A 23097-nucleotide genomic window follows, 5' to 3' on the forward strand; every position below is an offset into this window, starting at 1 on the left:
GCTGTTTTACTGTTAAAAATACAGGGTTTATAGTATAATCAACCACCACCCAAACACCTGCCAGTTTTATGTTGTTTGAAGAAAATTGGTAATATGAATATTTTGCTTGTTCAGTTATTAATTAGTCAGCCTCTCAGACACCAATAGCAATAAAGTCCTTTTCAAATTTAGCAATGAGCTTGTAAAGGATTATTAAGAATTAGAACTTATCCATATTTGATGTTTTCCCAAAACTGTATTTCTGGACATACTTTTTCCTTAGGGTCCCCAAGCAGAAGCAAGAAAAGGGTTACTGGCAGAAGGCTCCCTGACAGGGCAGAGGTGGACCCTTCCAGCAGAATTCCGTCCTGCCAGGAATCTCAGCAAAGGTAGCTCTGAGAAGGGGTGACATAAAATGTTGGTTAGGGATCTGTTTTAGGCATTCTTAAAAAAGAACTGCAAAATAGGAAATGCTGCATAATGCAGTGATGAGAATCACTTTTACATCATTCCAAACCCCTTTCCTGAAATCTTCCCCTCCTTGATAACAGCCAACATTGAAACAATGTTTTAATACTTTACAAAGTACTTTCATATAATAGCCAAACCTTAATATTGAAATTCATGCTTCTCTTGCCATCATTGCTTTTTCCCTAAGGCTTTAATCCCACATATTTCTGCTGTTGACTTTCTTCTGTTTCCACCTTCCAGTCATTTTTTTAGCCTTCTACTCCACCCCCCCGTTTTTTTTTTTTTTTTGCAATTTTAATTATTGACAATGATTTTTGAGTTTCCCTGAGCCCTGATGTTACGTAGTTGAGAGTACACAGTTAAATAATTCTTGAAAAACATATCAATCTCTAATTGTCTGAGGGAAATTTCTCCTTAGAGGTCACATCATTACTTCAAACTTACTGTCTTGCCCTGAAATTAATTCCCTTTTCAGATGTGTTGTGTCCGTTAATGATCAGGAGAGCTAGCATTTATTAAATGATTATCATCTGTCAAGCACTTTCCAATACATTATCTTCCTCTCACAACAATCCTATGAAATAAATGATTTAATGAAGAAACAGGCTCCAAAATACAGAGCAAGTGAAGGAATGGAGATTTGAACCCAGGTCACGTAACTCAATCCAGTGTCCCTTACCTCACACCTCGGATTTGTCTCTCACATGCTGTCACTTAACCCCTTCACCTCTGGTATCTTTTCTGTTATGTAGAGGCCCAGATGGCCACAAATAGAGCCAGAAAACATAGGCCTAAATTGATAGGTAATTAGAGATGAACAAAAAGGACAGCAAATTCAGCATAAAGTTAATGGATTTATAGGTAAAATTAAAGAGATTTTTTGAAACTACTGCCATGATTTATCTCATTTGTTTGAAGCAAGTCCTGAAATAATACAAATATGTTAAGCTTCCCTAAGTTTGTTCTGAGTTTTCAGAACCAATTCTCAGAGTCTATGAAGAGAGAGGGAGAGAGAGAGAGAAAAACTTGAACAAAGAAGTCACAAAGTCAATTAATATATTTCATTAAAAATTTTATTTTTGGAGCCCATAAATGGTCAAATTCCAAAATAATACCAATACAGAGCATTTAATATTTTATTATCTCTTTATACTTAGCAGTCCACTTTTGCATTTTGTTTTCGATAAACAAACACACTGCATTAAAGTAACAATACTCTTAACCCTAAATTCAATGCTTGGGTATGTCCAATATTTATTCTAAGCAGCACATAATAAAGCAGAGGCAATTAATTTTCTTGAACATTTTATTTCCACATTAAGCTCAGCAATTGCTTTAGCTTCACATTATTCTGTAATGTACTGGTACACCTGTTTTGGACCCTATTAGAAGAAATAATGCCAAAATAACAAGTTTTATTTAAGAATGAGGTCCTTGGGCAGAGAAGAAAGAGGTGTCCTATCATCAAAAATTATTAAAATTGTATGTAAAAAGAAATAAGCCCTACAGTTTTTAACCAAATAAAGGAGAAGAGAGGGAGAGTACATCACTGGGGGCAATGACAGTTCAGGAAAATACATTTACCATCCATCACACACTTGCTCACCACTTCAAGTGCCCGCTGTCAGGCTCTCAAGGCATTCTGTTATTCTCCCACTAAGTTTCTTTACATGGAACAGAAACCTACATTTATGGTAATGACAAAATACTATACTGCTATTTAATCTGACAGTAAAAAATAGGAAAGAAAAATGTTAGGGCCAGACTGACCTCAGACCAGCTTAATACCCCTGAAAATAGGGGCAAAAAAGGAATCATTAAGAAACAGTATTCAATGAGCACTGTATTATCTAATGTGACTTACAAAACAAGTAAAATTCAATAATCTTCAATGGAAAAAGCCACAGTATTTGAAAGTTAGGAATGTTTAGATGCTGATTTTTTACCAAAGTGGTACTCCAAGCCTAAGTTGGAACAAATTCCAAACTCACACTTACTTGCATCACCTCAGTTTAATAATCCAATAAATGACAAAAAAGACAAACAAGGAAAACAGCATCATATAACACAGCAGCTTTGTTTGGCTCCCTCTGGATAAAATCTTCAGTTTTCCCATAGTTTTACCTAGAAATCCAGTTGTAGAATCAAACTGTGAATCCTATGAGGAGAAAAGGAAAACAAAATATAGTAGTTAGATTCTGATATTCTACATATGCACATGTAAGGAATTTAATATATTGTTATTAGAACACATTTTTAATGACATTTTCTGTGTTTAATTAATTCAAGAGCCTGTTTATAACTTAGATAATCAGCCTGATTATGCAAAATAGAGTAATTTTCTCAATAAATAAAAAGCTCTTTCATCATCCAGTAAATATTTTTTCCAGCTTCAAAGTAATTCAAAATTCCAAAGTATTTAGATCTTACTCTAATTACGTGGATGAAAAAGCATTAACAATAAAAGCAAGTAGTTCATCTACCCACACGGGTTTTTTCCCACTTATTGGTAGGGCATTGCTCTTCAAGGTCAAATGGCTAGCTGCTTCCAAGTACAGCAATTCATCCAAAATTAAACATGGTTAGCAGCTAAACATACCTTTACTTTTAGATCCTTTTTTCAGGTAGCTGACGTTGAAGGTCAGCAGAGTCTATTAACAGGTAACAGAATATTCTAGAGGTGGTAAAATGTGGCAAAGATGGCAAATATGGATGGGGAAAAACCACCACATTAAAACATAGCTGAAAAAGTCCTTAAGAGGACCAGGTATGGATTAGAAACATTGCCCTTTCAAATAAATCTTAACATCCTGGCATAATGACAACCTTTGTACAGCTCAGGTTCTATGTAGTTCAAGCACCTTAGATCTATGGTTCCTTATTGGGGTTATGTATCAGAAGCATCTGAGATGCTTTTTTCAAAATATAGACAACTAGGTACCTCCCTCTAAAATTCTGAATCAGTGTGTTGGTTTGTTTATTCATCCATTCATTCTTTTTAGGGCCATATCTGTGGCATAGAGAGGTTCCTGCTGGCCCAGAATGAGAACTCCTGAATCAGTATATTTAGAGTGAGAACCACGCATAAATATTTTCAGAAAGTTCCTCAAGTGATCCTAATGCACAACCTTTGCAAGGAGATTGCTTTTAGTGCAACATACATTTTTAAATAGTATAAATTTTAAAAGCATGTGAGGAAACTAGGGAAGGTCCACAGGAGTTTGACATCCAAAATAACATTAGAGAATGGAAAGCGCCTCTAACAAGAAATGGTATATGTTATTGAGCTTGTTTAGACTCCAGATAAAAGGCTTGTTTAGACTCCAGATAATGTTACTATGTTCAAATCTTATTGACTTGTTCCAAGTGATCCTCAGGAAATCAAGCAAAAGAAAGAGGTTTACATTAAGTGAAAGTCATTTTGTTGGTTGGATATAAAGAACTTTTGAGTACTTGGCAGTCTCCATCCACTGAGATCTTTAAGAAAGCTCAAAACAGAGATTTTTCCTGAGTCTAATTCTGTTTCTAAACACAGGATTAAAGAATACATGGGCTTCCACCTCCTCCTCCTGCTTATATGTGTTAGGCAAGATGAAAAGTGTAAAAATATGGCAAAAACAAATCTTAGATCTATTCCAAACCAAAATTGAGACTATCAGATGAAGTTTCCTAATGTTAAAATCATAATCACTTACCATTTCAGCTAATAATTTATTTTGATGTTTAACTTCATGGCCTATTTCAATGGAAAGCTATAAAGAAGAAAGCATATACATTTTTGCTTATATAAATGTTTTAGGTATTATGAAGTAAAAACAATGATGTCATTTGAAGCATAAACATTTTCTCAAATAAAATCATATTCTAAAAATATAAAATATACCTGTCTTCTTTTGATATTTTTCCCACTGAAATTAATGGAAAATAAATTTAGAATTTCTATTCCTTTCCCACTATGGACATTGTCTCCCTGTTCTTCATTTTGATTTCATCTAATGTTTAAGTCTATCTTTTGATTTTGGTACATACTTCTCTCTGGTTCTCTTATCCTTACATTCTTGCTCTCTTTATATTATTAATACAACAGCACTTATTTGCATATTTATTTGTTTACATTTTAAAAATGCATACAAGTTCCCATATTATCAATTCAAATCCAGATATAAGTAATATTTTCCTAAAGAAATGTGACAATATTTTGAATATATATCTAAATTAATTATTAGATTCTAAAGGTATTTTCTTTAAAGTATGATAAAAAATTGGAAAAAAATTTTACAAGCTGGTGTTATCCATATCCAGAAGCTATGCAGAACAGAGGTTGAATCTAAATGAAATAAGTGGCTACAACTACTAACCAAACCAAACACTTTATATGACAAATTCATCAAAGGCTTCACTTCTAAGATATCTGAATAAATATACTATTACTAAATCTTGGAAACTACTGAAAATTTTGGCAAACCATTGCAAATATTGTCAACTTATTTTGTGTGGAAAGCATATGGGGTAATATTTACCCAAAACCACTGTAGAATTCTATATATCAGAATATGAGCTTTTTCTTCAAATTCAGCAATTCAGGGAAAATGAAGCATCTATAAAGCTAGACAGTCCAAATCACTTAATTCAGCTGTCATTTGTGCCAAAGAAAGAAAATTTCAGGGAAAACAAAAGCTTTCTTCTAACAAGGAACCAAAATTATCAATGTTAATTTTTTAAAAAATCATTTAATTTCCTCTAAGTAGTATATTTTCTAAATTATTAACATTGTTTAGTTCATAGATTAACTCCTTTTGATTTAATATGACCACGAAAACAATACTCATGTCAGAATATGAGTCTCCAGGCTGAACACAATTCTATCTTCCAAAGACTATGAAATACCAATTAAGTTTTGGCAACATAATCTTCCAGTGAATGCTCTATAGTATATAGCATCTTTATTTTAATGCAGAATCAATCATATACACTGTTAAAACTAGCTTTTTGCAATTCCTTTAATACATATTAACTCAATATGACTATAAGGAATTATGTTAAGTGCTATGTAGAATATAAAACTAATTACAATAGAAAACTCTATATTCTTTTTTTTTTTCTTTTTTTTTGTCTTTTTGCCATTTCTTGGGCCGCTCCCATGGCATATGGAGGTTCCCAGGCTAGGGGTCCAGTCGGAGCTTTAGCTGCCTGCCTACGCCAGAGCCACAGCAACTCGGGATCCAAGCCGCGTCTGTGACCTACACCATAGCTCACGGCAACACCAGATCGTCAACCCACTGAGCAAGGGCAGGGATCGAACCTGCAACCTCCTGGTTCCTATTCAGATTCGTTAACCACTGCGCCACAACGGGAACTCCGAAAGCTCTATATTCTAGTCAATTTCTTTTACATACAAGTAATTCCAATGCAGATCATTATGCAATAAGTCCTACAGAAATGGTATGAACAGTCTTGTGTTCATAAAGAAAAAGGTACCTTGATGTGGTGATTAGGTAAAGCTTAGAGCAGGAGCCTTTCAGATGGGCAAGACTTAAGTGAATGTCAGGAGGGAGAGGACACCTAAGGAAAAGGAATAGCAGGACCAAAGATATGGGAGTGGGAGAGTGACAATCTGCACAGGGCACAAGGAGGTCTCGAATCTGTCTGGCAGAAAGCATGCACACATTCTGGAAGTATGGGCGGTAAGGTCTGAAAAGGTGTGGATGATATTTGCAGAACCTATGTGATCAAGCCACAGAGTGTGGACTTCAACATCATGGGAGGCCACTGAAGATTTCTGGGAGCACAGGGTGCAATTTTAAAAATACTCTAAAAGAATGACAGAGTATAGTTCAGTTCAGAACATGCAAAAAATTAGGAACAGAGAAGTTAAAAGGCTTTCCCAAAGTTCACCTAAGAAAATCAGGGGATACTATTAGAAATAGAGAAGATGAAATAGAAACAGTAGAAAGAAAGGTGCATAGGACCTGGTGACTGACATGAGGTACAAAGGCAGAAACATGAAAGACTGAGATATAAAGCTTTTGAGATGAGAAGAAGAAGACTCAGAAGACAAGCTGCTTGGGGGTGGAAGGTGGAATGCTCTGAGACATTACTACAGACATACAGCATTTTAGATTTAGCTACAAAGAACAGCTGAAGTTTAAAGAAAATAAACAAATGTACCATATGTTTTTTGTGTGTGTTGTTTTCTTTTTCCTTTTTTAAAAAAAAAGTTCACTGAAGTACAGTTGATTTATAATGTTGTAATAATTTCTGCTGTACAACAAAGTGATTCCATTATACATGCATGCACATCCATTCTTTCAGATTTTTTCCCCACATGGATTATCACAGAATAATGGGTAGAGTTCTCTGTGCTATATATACTATATGTTTTGATTGGCCACATTTTCTAAACTTGTACTAAAATCATGTCTAAATTTTGAGTCATGTTGCTGAAACTTTGGAAAACAGAATTATATTCAGCCTGGAGACTGTTACATTCTGAAATGAGCACTGTTTTCAAGGTCATAGTAAATCAAAAGGATGTAATCTATGAACTAAGCAATAGTGTATGTTAATAATGTAGAAAATACAATATTTAGAAGAAATTAAGAATTAAATGATTTTTTTTAAATTCCAATATTGATCATTTAGGCACCTTGTCAGAAGAAAGCTTTTTTCTCCTGGAAATTTCTTTCCCTGGCATGAATGATGGTTATAGAAAGTAGGCGATTTGGGTTTTCTAGTTTCATAGTTGCTTTATTATCTCTGAATTGGGGAAACAGCTCATATCACCGAACTACATTAGGTGAAGTGAATTCCTTAGTATGATACCAATAAAAGTACATATTTTAAAGGTATACAAATATATGTACATAAACACACAAATTAAAAAGAATATGATATCTGTTATATACTTACAGATTTTATAGCAGTTACTTTGTTTCTCAGACTTTCTGTGAGTCTCTCATTTTCTTCTTCACAGGCACTATACCCACTATTAGGATAGCCATAGTTTCCATAGTTGCCAGGAGGCACTCCTTCACCTGTGAGGATCAGAGTCACAAGCCCAGTTGCAACAAAAACAAGCCCCCTTTGAAACCTTGACAGGAAAGAACTGAAAAAGACCCCTGGAGGGTGTTGCAGACCACATATGTCTTTAAAACTCAAGCTCCAAGAGAACTTTTAACAACTGATAACGAGATAGAGGTCAGACAATTCTAATAGTTTTCTCTTAAGCAAAGAATATTCAATTCAGTTCAATACACATGTGTTGATTGCCCACAAGACACTGAAATAGGTATTGATATATAAGGATATTCAGGACTCATTTCTTGCTCCTTAGAACTATATAATTTTAAGAAGATCTAAAAGTAGTAACATCAACATCATGGAAGAAAGTGAAAGGGGGAAAGAAGATAACATAGCAGGGTGGAGTTCATGGCAGAAGGAGGGTCCTGTACTGATATCTCTTTCTTTTAAATAGAAGAGTGCTGGGATAACTTACAGAGAATATTAGCTAAGATTTAAGAGGGAGATTCATTCACTCTTCAACAAATACTTGAGATTTGTATCAGATCCATTGTTCTTTCTAGGTGCTCCCTTTTGGAGATCATCTTCTAGGGAAGAGCATTGGGAATACAGGAATATAGTCCCAGCCACTGCCAAATACAGTACCTGATATTCATCTGGCAATCAAACACGTGGCATGAGCCTTGAACAGTGAATTTTTCTCCCAGATATGTGATTTTTCTGAAGAAGAACTCATCAGCCTAAGTTAGCCCATGAGAAGCTAGATGGTTGGTTGGATCAACATTTGGAGGTTTACAGTGTTAGGGCTCCTGAAGAACAGAGTCCCAAGACACTGAGATTCCTTTGCCAGAAGGGTGGATAAAGACATGGATTATGGGGACTAGACTGAACGAGGACTGAAGTCGTGTCAGTAGAAGCCCGTGAATATGGAGGAAAGGGATGATACAGAAACTAGAGGTCTCTATAAATGTGGAGTGGCAGTGACAGAGATGGGAGATCAGAAAGTAGCAGACAGCACTCGTTACTGAAAGAAGGTCAAAGTGTGAATAGGAAGCTCCTTCAAGGTACAGGACAAATCTCACTTTCTCTAAAAAGCAAAACACTCTCCCTTGAATTCTTATAGCTCTGACTATACCTAAAACTATTATTACACTCCAGACTGCACTCCTAGGGCAGAAACTAAATCTGTTGGGCTCATGGCTATTTACTCCTCACAAACATACATACACAGTAAGGAACACCCAATAAATACTTGTAAATGCATAAATTAATTAACAGACATCAAGTTCACTGTTATTCAACTTTGAATGTGCCTTTATCAACACTGGAGTCATAAGCTTCTTTGAGGACAGAGGTAGTGTCTCTTCTATATTCTCTGCACCTAATGAGTATTTTACATGCAGCAAACAGTCTCCACCACCACTAAACCCACGACAAAATGTTAAACATGTATATTCCTGAAGAGAAAGAGCTGCATTCTCCAAATTTTCCCTCAACTACTGACACTATCCACAAAGCTAAGTGTGCTATTACAAAAGTTAAGGACTCAGGTAACTAGACATAATGTTCCCCCCCCCCCTCAATAATTAATCATTTAAGAATGCATTCTCAGGAGTTCCTGCTGTGGCATAGTGGGTTAAGAATCCAACTGCAGCGGCTTGGTTGCTGTAGAGGCAGGGATTTGATGCCCCTACACCATGGATTAAAGGATCTGGCATTGCTGCAGCTGTGGCATAGATCGCAGCTGCAGCTCCAAATCAGTCCCTGATCAGGGAACTTCCACATGCCCCAGGTGAAGGCATTAAAAAAAAAGATGCATTATCACCTTATTAATCAATGATACTCTGTAAAAACTCTAGGACCAAAATCCATAAAGAAAAGAAAATTGTCCTTATATTTTATGTGACTAAAGTTCTGGATATAACATGGACCCAATAAGTCATTATTAACTGGTTGAATTTAATCACTTGACAACCTTACCAAGGAATTCATTTCTAAATTAATGGCTAGTTGTTTCATTTCCTTTATTATTAATTTTACCTATCTTAATTTTATTTTTAGAGTTCTTCCATAGTGTTCCATTTATTATAAGTGAAATTCTCATTTTACTTATTGCCTAGAAATCTTTAAATGCACATTTATTTCTTCTATTAATTTCCCTTCACATCATCATCCACCCATTTCTATATATATATATAATCAGATATATTTTATATACTTATATAATATAAAGATATATATTACATAAATATATATGTAGATAGATAGATAAATTTAGCCACTTCTTTTTGTGTGACTTACTGCTATGAAAAGTTGTAGGAAAGCTAATGAATGCCAAAGATGATTCTCAGATTTTGTCCATTAGACAAATGCTACTTCTGGATAGTTTCTGTCAATAACCAAACCAAATTATTTAGAGTCATGTGAAATGTGGAAGCTTTTCCACATGAATATCTATCAGATTCATGATCATAAGTTTAAAGCTCCAGGTCAATACACATTGATAATTAAAAAAAAAACAACTCTTGTCACTTTATGTCACATCACACCAATGTAAATTAGAGCAATAGACACCTAAGTAACCACCTTGCCTCAACTACAGGGGAGCTTAAAAACAAAAAATAAAAAAATACCCACACTATCATAGAGATTCTAATTTAATTAAGCTGGGCTGGGGTCCAGGCAGCAATGCTTTAAAAGCTCTCCAGGTGATTCTAATGTACAGTCAGGACTTCAAACCACAACTTCTTAAGTCCTTTTCCTACAATTTATTATTGCACACTCCTGCACAAAAACATTCAAAGAGGCCAAAGAACCTAGTGATGAGATCCAAACTCCCTGGCCTGGCACTCAAAGGTCTCTACAATGTGGCTGTTTCTGGTTCCAAGTCTCCTACTTCAACCAAATCTGCCTAATCAAAATCCTGTAAATACATCATTCACAGTTTTAGATTGTAGTACTACAATTGTTTTTTTTGGGGGGTGTCACCCTTTCAACTGGAAATTGTCTTTCCTACATTTTGTTATTCCAGCTTTAGTCCAAGTTCCTAAGTCTCCACAAAGTACCAAATGTTCTGTCTCTGAAATCCATGAGGCATTCACTATCTCTAGAACTTAGTTGATATTTGGTTGTAGTGCTACCACCTTGTACTATAATTTATTTTTGTACATGTTTCTACTCTTCAGCTAGATTGGAAGCACAAACAGAACTACAAATGACTGTATACCTAGAGCTTACTCAAGTACACAATCAGTAATGATAAAACGGAAAAACACTTAAGTATATAAAACTAAACTTGTTCAAAATGAGTTATCTTTTTTCTCTACAATGTACCTGGCTAACTTTCTTCTATGATCCAAGTATTCATCATTCATACAGACTACATATTTCAAAAGCTGTTTCTCATACTACAATTTACTAACCAATGTATGTGCCTAGAGTTACTGCAACTTTCACTAACTTTAAATACCTGGCACTTTTGAAAAACTTTTTCCTCCCACCTTATTATAAGAACTAAAAAAGGTAACATTATCTTTTAAAAAATATTTCCTATATTTTGTCAGGTATACTGTGCACTGATTTAGAAGGTTTTTCTCTTTTCTTTTTTCCCAGTCATCTCTTAATAGCTTCGGAATCAGAAAATACTGTTTTAATGGCTGTGTGTTATAAGTCCCATTATAAGTCCTTGTACCTAACTTATTTCTGCTGCTTTATGAACTTGCTTCCTAAGCCAAAAGGTCAAGAACAAATGCTAAGTCACCAAGTATTACCACATTCTACAGCCTTAACAGGTGAACAAGTCTTATATAAGAAATGTTCTAGGTTAAATGGCCTTTGACCCTGAAGTTCCAGATCATGGCCTTTAACAGTTGTAATGTCACCTTTACCTTTGTAACTCACTGTTACCAGACTAATATGATTATTGGTGTGCTTTGCATGCAACACTAACTTCTCAAATTTCGCTTCTGAAGAAATTAACATTAGGCCCCCCTAAAAGAAACCGAAGACAGATTTCGAGAAACTCAGCAATTTCCATAATCACGCTCAGGCAGTAACACTAAAAACTCAGTAGTTGACACCTGGGCATACCTCACCCCAAGCCCTCCACTACTCTCTCTAAACTTACCATCCAGTACTTGGGACTGAACCAAACTTAAGGACCCCCAGAATCTGGGACAAAACGGTGTGTTTCCACTTGGCACCGTCTCCAAAGACCCCTCCAGACCTCCTGCTTTCTGGCTGATTCCAGTGACAGGAGACAGGTCTGACTTCCTCCCGTGTCCCGGCACCCAGCACCGCCAGTTCTGCGGCCCCCGAACTTCGAATCTCAGCCCTCTTCTTACCCAGGCCTGCACGCCTCATCCTGCCAGAGGAGCGGGGGGAAAAGGCGGGCCGACGGGGTGGGCAGGAAGAGGCTAGGGGCCACCCGGACAGCGTCCTCAGTACCAGGGCCCGGCGAAACACCAACTTCTTTCCCCAAAGCGCCACGACATCAGTGGAGTCTAAACATCGCGCTGGCTGATGGCGTCACCCAAGGCACTTATTGGCCTCGCGAGGTGGCTTGAATGGCATTCTGGGAAATGTAGTTCGCCGCCGAGGCTAGAAGCCGGGCTGAAGCGTAGGATGAAGCCGGGTGGAGGAGCGGGCGGGGCTTGCGTAAGAAGGGCGCGCGGCCCGACTTCCACTCTGCAACCAGGACCCTGGAGCTCAGCTCTTGGGCTGGCGCTGGCTCTCAGCTGTTCAACTGAGTTCATCTACCCTTCCCAGACCAAGAGAGGATGGTTGACTTCTTTTTCCTGATTCAGCCTCTCACTTCTCTCACCTGGAGTTAGTTCAGGTAAAGTCAAAGAAAACTTTATTCAAGTTTCTTAACTCACACACAAGTGGGGACCCATAGAAGGGAAAGAAGAGGGTAACCGACTTGTTCCAGGTCACCCAGTAGAGAAAACCGTGGAGTAGGGCTGCTGCTCGGATTAAAGAAGGCAATGAAAGTAGCCTGGTTTCCTCTGAGGCACTGAAGACTCCGTTCCCTGTTACTGGGTTGGTTACATTGCTAGAAGGATCCGAGGCTATTAGTTTTGAAGGGACCGAAGGCCCCTAAACTTCCTTTAGAACTGTTTAACTTAAACAAAGAATACTAAAATACTGTTTGTCCTTTTTAACTTACACAAAGAATGCCGAAATATTGTTTACACGTGGTAATGTGCCAGTGTTTAAAAGCTTGTTAGTGAGGGTAGAGTCATTCTGGAATTGGGGTTAGTCCTAGACTTTCATTTTATCTCACGGGGATTATTGTGAGGATTAACTGAAATAACTTAAAAAAAAATCTGATGTGCATTAGTTGATCAGAAACCCCTGGATTCTAGCCGTTTTGTCGTTGCTGCTGTATGACAGTTGGGATACTCTCCATACTAGAGATTTTTGAGAATGCAATAATCGCTGATCATTTGGTGCTCCCCCCACAGTTTCCCAATATGAACATTGACTGTAGTAATGGTAGAGTAAGTCTCTGCCCCAAGGTTGTTTTTGTAAAATACAACACACAAAAACCAATTTTTAATAAAAGTTACTAACATGGGAAATAAGATTAATCCAATAGCGTTTTGAGAGAAAAACAGTCTTCATAAAAATAAACAACCATTTTCTAAAAACAGGGGAATCAGAGACAGTTATTGCAAATAAACACTGAAGGTTCAATAAGAGAAATGGCATTTTAACTTAATATCTGTGACAGTCCCTTTTTTTTCTAAGAAGTGCATGTGTTCTATAACCAAAGCATGTCAGAAAAATCATCTTAAAAAGATTTCTTGTGGTAATGTAAAAATTTTTAAATCTGATGTTAAGCTTACCAAAACAGATTATTTAAATTACATATGTACTTATCCTCTTATAAAGGGGATAATGCTTCCTTTACATTATAGGGAGACATAATAATAAAATATGAAAGAAGAAAATATAAAGTAATAAGGGGTACCAAGAATTTAACTCAAGACAGGTAAAGCTGGTTTCTATTGAGCTTGTGACCTAGAAATCCAAATAGTTGCTTATTGCTTCTGTTGGCCAGTTACGATGAACTCATTTGAGATTTTGTGTTCAAAAGATGAGGTGGAAAAAATAGATTTAATACAGTATTTAGAACTTTATTCTCTTCTCATAAGATAATTTCATAGAAAACATCTAATCTTTGGGGTCTATAGGAAATGAATGACTAATAATGACTGATCCTTACTACTATTATAGTAACTATAGAAACAAGAATATGAGCAGGAAATGTCTGAATCTTGGTGGGAAATTTGAAACTTTCTTTTTTCCTATTGTCTGTTTCCTGCCCCTGTGGCCTTCCTCCTCCAGACCAAATTCCAGGGCTAATCCAAGGGAAATAGCACACCAAGCTCTCAAAAGTAGCTACATCAACATTAAAAATGTTCCAATCATGAAGCAAATTCATTATATCAAGCATCATATTTGAACTTTAAGAAAATGTTAGCTAAAATTCAATAGCTCTTAACTTACAAAGAGGCTTTGGAACAAAACTTAGTTTTTAAGCCAGTTATTTGGCACTTAAATGTATTTCTCTTGGAGGCAGAAATGATGGATGATAAGGTTCCCAACCCAGCCCAATAGCATGGCTATTATGGTTCCTATGTTAGCCAAAATCTGTGTAACCCATAGTACAGCTGAAATACTATATATTTTCAATGAAAACTAGTAGAAAAAAAATTGTAATCCTCATGGTAAAATAAGATCATTAGGAGTTCCATGGTGGCCAAAGGGTCAAGGATCCAACATTGTCACTGCTGTGGTTCTGGTTACTGCTGTGGCTTGGGTTCAATCCCTGGCATGGGAACTTTCGCATGCCATGGTGCAGCCAAAAAAAAAAAAAAAATCATTAAAAAAGAAACAATTTTTGAAAGTATTTTGGTCATTCTTGTTTGAGAAAATATTCAGAGTTTTCAAAGAGCCACCCATTTGACCTTCCCTTTCCGTAATTCAGGAATATAAGTGAGACACACAATTCCAACTGAAAACCACCCAGCATAGCCGCCAGCATGATCTCTGGGACCCTATGCAAAATGAAAATGCAAAACTCCTCATTCAGAAAAGCAGGGGAAAAGTTTAATTAAATGTAACAAAAATAAAAGTTTTTTCTTTTGTTGTTATCATCTCACCCCACCAACTTGTCATGATGTTTTATTTGCTATTTAATGTACTAAATAAAGAAAAATAAAAATTTAAATAAAATTATTAGCATGAATTTTACCCTTTTGATGGTTCAGTGTCACAGTTTTAAATGCAAATGTAAGAATATTTAACTCATCATCAAAAAGTCTACAAACAATAGGAGAGGGTATGGAGAAAAGGGAATCCTATTACACTGTTGGTGGGAATGTAAATGGTGCAACCAATGTAGAAAACAGTATGGAGATTCCTCAGAAAACTAATAATAGAATTACCATTTGATCCAGCAATCCCACTCCTGGGCATCTATCCAGAGAAAACCATGACTGGAGAAGACACATGTACTCCAGTATTCATTGCAGCACTATATACAATAGCCAAGACATGGAAACAACCGAAATGCCCATCGACAGAGCAGTGGATAAAGAAGATGTGGTACATATACACAATGGAATATTACTCAGCCATTAAAAAGGAAGAAATTATGGCCTTTTCAGCAACACAGATGGACTTAGAAATTATCATGCTGAGTGAAGTCAGTCAGACAGACACCAACATCATATGCTATTACTTACATGTGGAATCTGAAAAAAGGATACAGTGAACTTCTTTGTAGAACAGATACTGACTCACAGACTTTGAAAAACTTATGGTTTCCAAATGAGACATGTTGGGGGTTGGGAGGATGCACTTGGGGTTTGGGAAGTAAATGCTATAAAATTGGGTCAAGATGATCGTTGTACAACTATAAATGTAATAAAATTCATTTAGTTAAAAAAATAAAATTGCCTTTAGAAAAAAAGAACTCATATGTGAAATCACCAAGATCACACAAGTTGAATTTCATAGCTCATGCATGAATATGTATTTTGCAGAAATACTGCACAAAACTAACTCAGTGTTTTTATGCTGGTCTTGATATGTGCGATGTCTTGATAGTTTGCCTACATTTGACCTTCAGTTTATTGATGAGTTAGGAGGGACTGGAATGTAAAGGAATTAGGGGTTGCCCTGTGTTTTCCTTTCCTTAAATGTCATCATTTTCAATGTGACTGTCCAATACAAGGAAGTAAGATGAATAATGAAGAATATGATAAGATTCCTTGGATGTTTTCTTCTCTCTGCAGAATTTCTGGTTCATACCATCTTCCAGGGCTGTCAGTGCCCACACTTATTCAGTCATAGACTTAACACACTTACCTTGTACTTACTGAGTTTTGCTCAACTTCTGAAAACTATGGGTCCATTGGAATTCTGTGCTCATGGGACATCACAAACGTTACATGTGAATGGAGTGACAAGGAACAATTAACTCCTATGCTCATCTGTATGCTCATTAGACTTCAATTACAAAACACAAATTCGAAGATAAAATGAAGAATTTCAAGACAGTGACCACAGAGCCTTAAATCAAGCATCATGTTCTGTTAGCTAAGAATCCTGTGCAGCTGCAAAGGTTGTATACTAGTGAACCTGGTCCTGGTCTGCAGAGAGAAATCTTCAAAGATAATGACATGGTTAATAAAGCAAAAGGAAAAGACTGAGTGAATACAAAGGGCACATATATCCACAGGGAGAGGTTAATGAAGGTGAAATACCTGGGAGGTGAAATGATCAGGGAAACAAGAAAACAGAGTATGCATGTGGTGCCCAAGTGAAAGGAAAGAAGGAAGGGAAGAGGTTGAAAGTTGCATTGTTTTTCCCAACTACTCACCAAGTTGGTTTCTGTCTCAATAAGTGGTTAATGAACCATAAATGAGTGGAATTCTTGTGACTTGGTTCTACAAGCAATAGAAAAAAATTTTCTCAAGGCAGGCATGATCCCAGATAACCTGAGTGACAGGGTTTGATTACAGGGATAAAGCTTTTTCTTGTGTTTTACTCCAAGATGTTTCACTCTTCCAGCAATTCTGTTGTGTTACTAAGACTTCATTCTGGGAAATGACTCCTTCCTTAATGCCAGTTAATCAGTAGCTTTGATTTTTTTTTTTCTCAATATCTGGATACCCACAGCAGAGCCACATTTCAGAGGGCACTTTGCATAGGCTGTCCTTTTAATATTCCAATTTTAGAGACATTACATTTCTAAAACATTGCTTTAGATTAAAGATGATAGGTTTAATTTCCATTGCTTAGAGAATATTGGTATTGCATCTATCAAAAGGCTCTGCATTACCTCTCAGTGTTAGAAACAGGAGAATCTAATGTATAAATTGCTTTAAAAGGTAATTTTTTTAAAATAATGATTTTTATTTTTTCTATTTTAGCTGGTTTACAGTGTTCTGTCAATTTTCTGCTGTACAGCAAGGTGACCCAGTCACACATACATGTATACATTCTTTTTCTCATATTACCATGCTCTATCACTAGTGAGTAGTTACAGTTCTCAGTGCTATACAACAGGATATCACTGCTTATCCATTCCAAATGCAATAGTTTGCATCTATTAACCCCCAATTCCCAGTACATCTCACGCCCTTGCCCCCCCCTTGGCAACCACAAATCTGTTTTCCACGTCCATGAGTTTCTTTTCTGTGGAAAGGTTTATTTGTGCCATATATTAGATTCCAGATACATGATATCATATAGTATTTGTCTTTCTCTTTCTGACTCACTTTAGCAGTATGAGTCTCTAGTTCCATCCATATTGCTGCAAATGGCATTATTTTGTTCTTGTTTATGGCTGTGTATATATACCACCTCTTCCTAACCCAGTCATCTGTTGATGGACATTTGGGTTGTTTCCATGTCTTGGCTATTGTGAATAGTGCTGCAGTGAACGTGCAAGTGCATGTGTCTTTTTCAAGGAAAGTTTTGTCCCAATATATGCCCAAGAGTGGGATTGCTAGGTCATATGGTAGTTCTATGTATAGTTTTCTAAGGTACCGCCATACTGTTTTGCGTAGTGGTTGTACTAATTGACATTCCTGCCAACAGTGCAGGAGGGTTCCCTTTTCTCCACACCTCCTCCAGCCTTTGTTATTTGTGGACTTATTATTATGGCCATTCTGACTGGTGTGAGGTGGTACCTAATAGTAGTTTTGATTTGCATTTCTCTAATAATCAGTGATATTTAACATTTTTCATGTGTTTGTTGGCCATCTGTATATCTTCTTTGGAGAAATGTCTATTCAGGTCTTTTGCCCATTTTTCAACTGAGTTGTTGGCTTTTTTGCTGTTGAGTTGCATAAGTTGTTTGCATATTTTAGAGATTAAGCCCTTGTCAGTTGCATTATTTGAAACTTTTTTCTCCCATTCTGTAAGTTGTCTTTTAGGTTTTTTTTTTTTTTTTTTATGGTTTCCTTTGCTGTGCAAAAAAGCTTGTTTGATTAGGTCCCATTGGTTTATTTTTGTTTTTATCTCTGTTGCCCTGGGAGACTCACCTGAAAAAACGTTTGTAAGGTTGATGTCAGAGAATGTTTTGCCTAAGTTCTCTTCCAGGAGTTTGATGGCATGTGTCTTACATTTAAGTCTTTAAGCCATTTTGAGTTTGTTTTTGCGCATGATGTGAGGGTGTGTTCTAGTTTCATTGACTTGTATGCAGCTGTCCAGGTTTCCCAGCAGTACTTGCTGAAAAGACTGTCTTTTTCCCATTTTATGTTCTTGCCTCCTTTGTCAAAGATTAATTGACCGTAGGTGGCTGGGTTTATTTCTGGGTTCTCTATTCTGTTTCATTGGTCTGTATGTCTGTTTTGGTACCAGTACCACACTGTCTTGATGACTGTGGCTTTGGAATATTGCCTGAACTCTGGTGGGAGAGTGATGCCTCCTGCTTTGTTTTTGTTCCTCAGAATTGCTTTGGCAATTCTGGGTCTTTTGTGGTTCCATATAAATGTTTGGATTGTTTGTTCTAGTTCTGTGAAAAATGTCATGGGTAATTTGATGAGGATTACATTGAATCTGTAGATTGCTTTAGGTAGTATGGCCATTTTTACAATATTAATTTTTCCAGCCCTGGAGCATGGAATATCTTTCCATTTCTTTGAATCCTCTTTAATTTCCTTGATTAATATTTTATAGTTCTCAGCATATATGTCTTTCACCTCCTTGGTCAGGTGTATTCTCAGGTATTTGATTTTTTGAGGTGCAATTTTAAAAGGTATTATATTTTTGTATTTCTTTTCTAATATTTCATTGTTAGTATACAGAAATGCAACTGATTTCTGAATGTTATTCTTATATCCTGCTACTTTGCTGAATTAGTTATCAGTTCCAGTAGTTTTTGGGTTGAGTCCTTAGGGTTTTCTATATATAGTATCATGTCATCTGCATACATTGACAGTTATACCTCTTTTGCTCCTATTTGGATACCTTTTATTTCTTTTGTTTGTCTGGTTGTTGTGCCCAGGACTTCCAATACTATGTTGAATACAAGTGGTGAGAGTGGGCATCCTTGTCTTGTTCCATATTTTAGTGGGAAGACTTTCAGCTTTTCTCCATCAAGTATTCTATTTGCTGTGGGTTTGTTGTAAATGGCTTTTATTATGTTAAGGTATGTTCCCTCTATATCCACTTTGGTAAGAGTTTTGATCATTAATGGATGTTGTACTTTGTCAAATGCTTTTTCTGTACCTATTGAGATGATCATGTGGTTTTTGACTTTTGTTAATGTGGTGTATGACATTGATTGATTTGCATATGTTAAACCGTCCTTCTGCGCCCTGGGATGAATCCCACTTCACCATGGTATGTGATCTTTTTTATATGTTGTTGTATTTGGTTGGCTAAAATTTTGTGGAGAAGTTTGGCATCTATAGTCATCAAAGATATTAGCCTGTAGTTTTCTTTTTTGGTGGTATCTTTGCAATATTCATTCTTCTCTTTAGTGCCTGTTGCTCAGTTTGTGTCTCTGCAAATGAATTTTCTAATTTTTCTATGTTCCTCCTTATATTGTCTGGTTCCTTTATAAAGCAATTTGCATTGCTGTTCATATCTGCTCATAATTCCTTGATATTCAGCCTTAATTCCTTCAGTATTTTCCCTATCTCCCTTTTGAACTCAGTGTCTGTCAGACTGCAGAGGTCTGTATCTTTATTTGCTGCCTCAGGTGAATTCTCTTGTTCCTTTAACTGGGAATGGTTTCTGAGCTTCTTCATCTTGCTTATGATTTTCTTTTTCTGTGAGTTTAGGGAAGCCAAAGTATGGTCTGTGAGGGCTACTTCTATGCAAGAGCCCCTGTTTGTATTTTGTGGGGGGTTACTATTTATTTTTGGCATGGGAGTTTGGATATTTGCTGCATCTTTCTTCAGTGTGAGCAGGCTGTTAATCCCCAGGGTGCTGAGTGTGTTTCCAGGGAGAAAGAGGCAATAGGTAGGGCGAGTAGTCAGTGTCTGGTTTCTGGGCTCTTAACAGCAGCAAGGACCTGCAGGAAGGTGGCACAGGCTACTTCTAGTTGCAGGGCCCTGGGAAGTGGTAGCGAGCCGAAGGCAGATTTACGAGGTTCCCAGAGCATTTCCAGGAGCAGCAGCAGGGTGTGTGAGTTCCCAGGGTAGTGAGGGCAACAACAGGGAGTGTTCGATTGCAGTGCCCTCCTCTGAGGTGATTGGGGCCACAAGTGGTGCCTGTTCAGGGACCCCTAGTGGTAGTGGGCCACACCCACCTCTGAGTCAGAGATAACTGCTGTGCTTTGCCCCCTCCACCTGTAGACCACGCAAGAAGCACCCTGTCCCACTTAGCCCACATAGGAAGTGCTGCACCAGCTGCTTCTAGTTGCAGGATCCTGGGAAGTGACAGTGATCAAGCATGTGGGCACTGCCCAGAGCGTTTGGCAGTGGCAGCAGCAGGGCGAATGTGCTCCCACATGTGCAAGAGCAATAACAGGTGGTGTTCGGTCACAAAGCCCTTCTCTGTGGTGCCCTTGAGGTGATTGGGGCTGCAAATGGTGCCTGTTCTAGGACCCCTAGTGATGGTGGGCCATGCCCATCTCTGGAGTCAGAGATAACTGTGGTGGTTTGCCCCCACCACCTATAGACCATGCAAGAAGCACCTCATCCTGCTTAGCTCCCATAGGAGGTGCTGCAACAGCTGCTCCTAGTTGTAGGGTCTTGGGAAGGGACAGTGATCAGTTGTCTGGGCACTGCCCAGAGCGTTTGGCAGTGACAGCTGCAGGGTGGGTGTGTTCCCAGGGGAGTGAGAGGAACAACATGTGGTGCTTCGTTGCAGTGCCCTCTTTTTTTTTTTTTTTTTCACCAAACCCTGAGGTGACTGGGTCGCAGGTGGAGCCAACTCACAGGCCCCCAGTGGTGGCAGGCCACGCCTCCCTCTGGCCTCAGAGAGATAACCATTGCGCTCTGTCCGTGCCATCTGTAGGTTATGCAACAGGCACCACGTCGCACTTAGCCCTCCCTGCCCTTAGCCCACAAAACAGGTACCCTGCCACCCTGTAGCCCGCACAAGTAGTACCTGGTCTCCCGTAGCCAGAGCAAGTGGCTTCTCACCACCTGTAGTCGGCGCCAGAGGTGTCCCGCCCTCTGAGGCCTGCGTGCACAGTGTACAGGGGGATTCCTATGGCGGTCCGCCCCTCCCCCTCCCGCCCTCCCCAACATTGGCGCCTTGCTTCTCCTTGGACCCAGACCTTCTCCTGGGTTCTCTCTGCTGTGGTGTTCCACTCAGCCTGTGGCACCCTGCTCCTTAGCCCTTCAGTCTGTCCCCACACAGCCAACCCTAGTCCACTCCCCAGAGCTGACCTCGGAAGCTTGAGTCTCAGTGTCCAGCGCCCACCTGAGAGTCTCAGGCTGCGGTGTCTGGGGCAGTTATACAAATGATTAGTGTGGATCTGTGTGGCTCTCTACTTTGCCCTCCTCAGTCCAGCTGCTGTGCTTTTCTCTGTGAACTTGGAGGTCCCTTCCTCTGGGCTGATCCCCCTCGGTTAGGTGGCTTCCCAGGATGTGGGTTCGTTTTCTCTTTCACAGCTCCCTCTCAGGAATGCTAGTCCTGTCCTGATGCCTTTTCTCTGTCCTTTTTTCTTTTGTTCTACCCAGTTATGTCAAGAGTTTCTGCCCTTTTTGGAGGTTTAAGTTCTTCTGCAAGCATTCAGCAGATGTTCTGTGTGAGTCATTTTACATGTAGATGTGTTTTGTTGATGTGTTTGAGAGAGAAGGTGAACATGACATCTTACTCCTCTGCGATATTGATCCTTCCTAAAAGGTAATTTTTTTAATGAACACTAAAGTTAAAAATGAGGAAAGTTGGCATAATGTTATATTCTTTTGCAGGGCTTTTTGCTTTTGCATTTTGAAACAGACAAGTAGAAAGACAGAATTTCAAGATGGACATCATGGAGTCCAATTGCACAAAGTAGAGCATGGCTTCTTTGTGTAAAGCCCTGATGGAGCTTATTTTGTCCTTCTGGGGCTAAGTGGTGTCTTCCCTCTGTATCTCTTACTTACTTTACTCTTCTCTCTAAGCATTGGATTTCTGTAACTGTTCAAGAGAGCCTCTGCCCCATGTCCCTTTGACCTTCCAGTTTGGTCCCTACAGCAATCCATTTCCCAATCCCAGTGTTCTGGAATAGAAAATCTGATTGGTCAAATATGGATGAGGTTCCATCCCTGGTCAGTCCAATCAGTTGATGCTGGGTGATAGGTATTTCAGAATTTGTGGCAGAGCAGATGCTCTAAGTGGATGCAGGGGTAGGGGAAAGATTATTTATTAGGACATTAAAGCATGTGTACAGTTTGAACATTTACATAAAAGCGCTTGATCTCTGTTCTGAGCAATAAACAGGTTTCATGGAATGGCTTAGGGCTATATGCTCACTCACCTCACTGAGGCTTTTATCATTGTCATAAACTGGCCATGAAAGTTATGGTTAGTTAGGGCAATGATTTGTGTTCCTAAGCTGGGTGAGTTTGGCCATGTGCCTTCATTCCTGTTTATTTTATTTTATTGAATTTTCTTTATTGAGGTTAGAAGACCATCTTCTCCTGGGAGACAAAGATAAAGACGTGATTTTGTTTGAAGCACATTGAGTTCTCTGATAGTCCCTGTGGTGAAGGTCAGGTTTTAGTTGTGACTTCCACACAGACTGTCTGTCTTCCCTCACTTCTCTTTAGTAGCCCAGTGTAAATGATAGAGACTCTGAAATCAAATCAAATCACCACATTTTAAGGAAATAGAGCATTTCTTTAATTTAAAATCCTTCTGTAGAAGGTTGTTGCTTTTTTTCTTTTCCATTTAGGAAGACTATTTCTGGCATGAAAATGGAGTCATAATTTATACTCTTTGCAGTTATAAAGTAAATGTTATCTTCGTTTTATTGTTTACCCACCTCTAAAAGCTATTCCTGCTAAATGGGACACCCTAGGAATTTGACTTCTTCTCTCGCCAAAGAACTTATCCCCCTAAAATTCTCCTTAAATAGGGCCTCTAGGTCAAAAACGTAGAACTATTAACAAGGAGTTATGTGGAAATAAGAATTACAGAGAAAATTAGAAAAATTGATCATAG

General features: G+C 38.1%; 1 protein-coding gene and 1 long non-coding RNA gene across 23 annotated transcripts in view; one reads left to right on the forward strand and one right to left on the reverse strand.

Moving 5' to 3' along the window:
- On the reverse strand, positions 1506-12002 carry BET1 (Bet1 golgi vesicular membrane trafficking protein). Its single transcript, XM_003130153.5, has 4 exons — positions 11814-12002; positions 7360-7484; positions 4146-4202; positions 1506-2608 (listed from the first exon to the last, which is right to left on the reverse strand). The coding sequence occupies exons 1-4, from the start codon at positions 11830-11832 to the stop codon at positions 2453-2455; spliced, it is 357 nt and encodes a 118-aa protein (XP_003130201.2). The 5' UTR covers positions 11833-12002; the 3' UTR covers positions 1506-2452.
- Positions 12075-23097, forward strand: part of LOC102163402 — a 190237-nt gene continuing 179214 nt past the window's right edge. For 7 of the 22 annotated variants that reach the window (XR_001298935.2, XR_001298937.2, XR_001298930.2 and 4 more), the window contains exon 1: positions 12089-12307. This is a non-coding gene — a long non-coding RNA (uncharacterized LOC102163402). Of the gene's footprint in view, positions 12308-23097 lie in introns of all 22 variants that reach the window. The other 15 variants (XR_002335810.1, XR_002335813.1, XR_002335812.1 and 12 more) reach the window with 6 other exon arrangements.

This window comes from Sus scrofa, chromosome 9 (assembly GCF_000003025.6).
Source record: "Sus scrofa isolate TJ Tabasco breed Duroc chromosome 9, Sscrofa11.1, whole genome shotgun sequence".
Lineage (NCBI taxonomy): Eukaryota > Metazoa > Chordata > Mammalia > Artiodactyla > Suidae > Sus > Sus scrofa.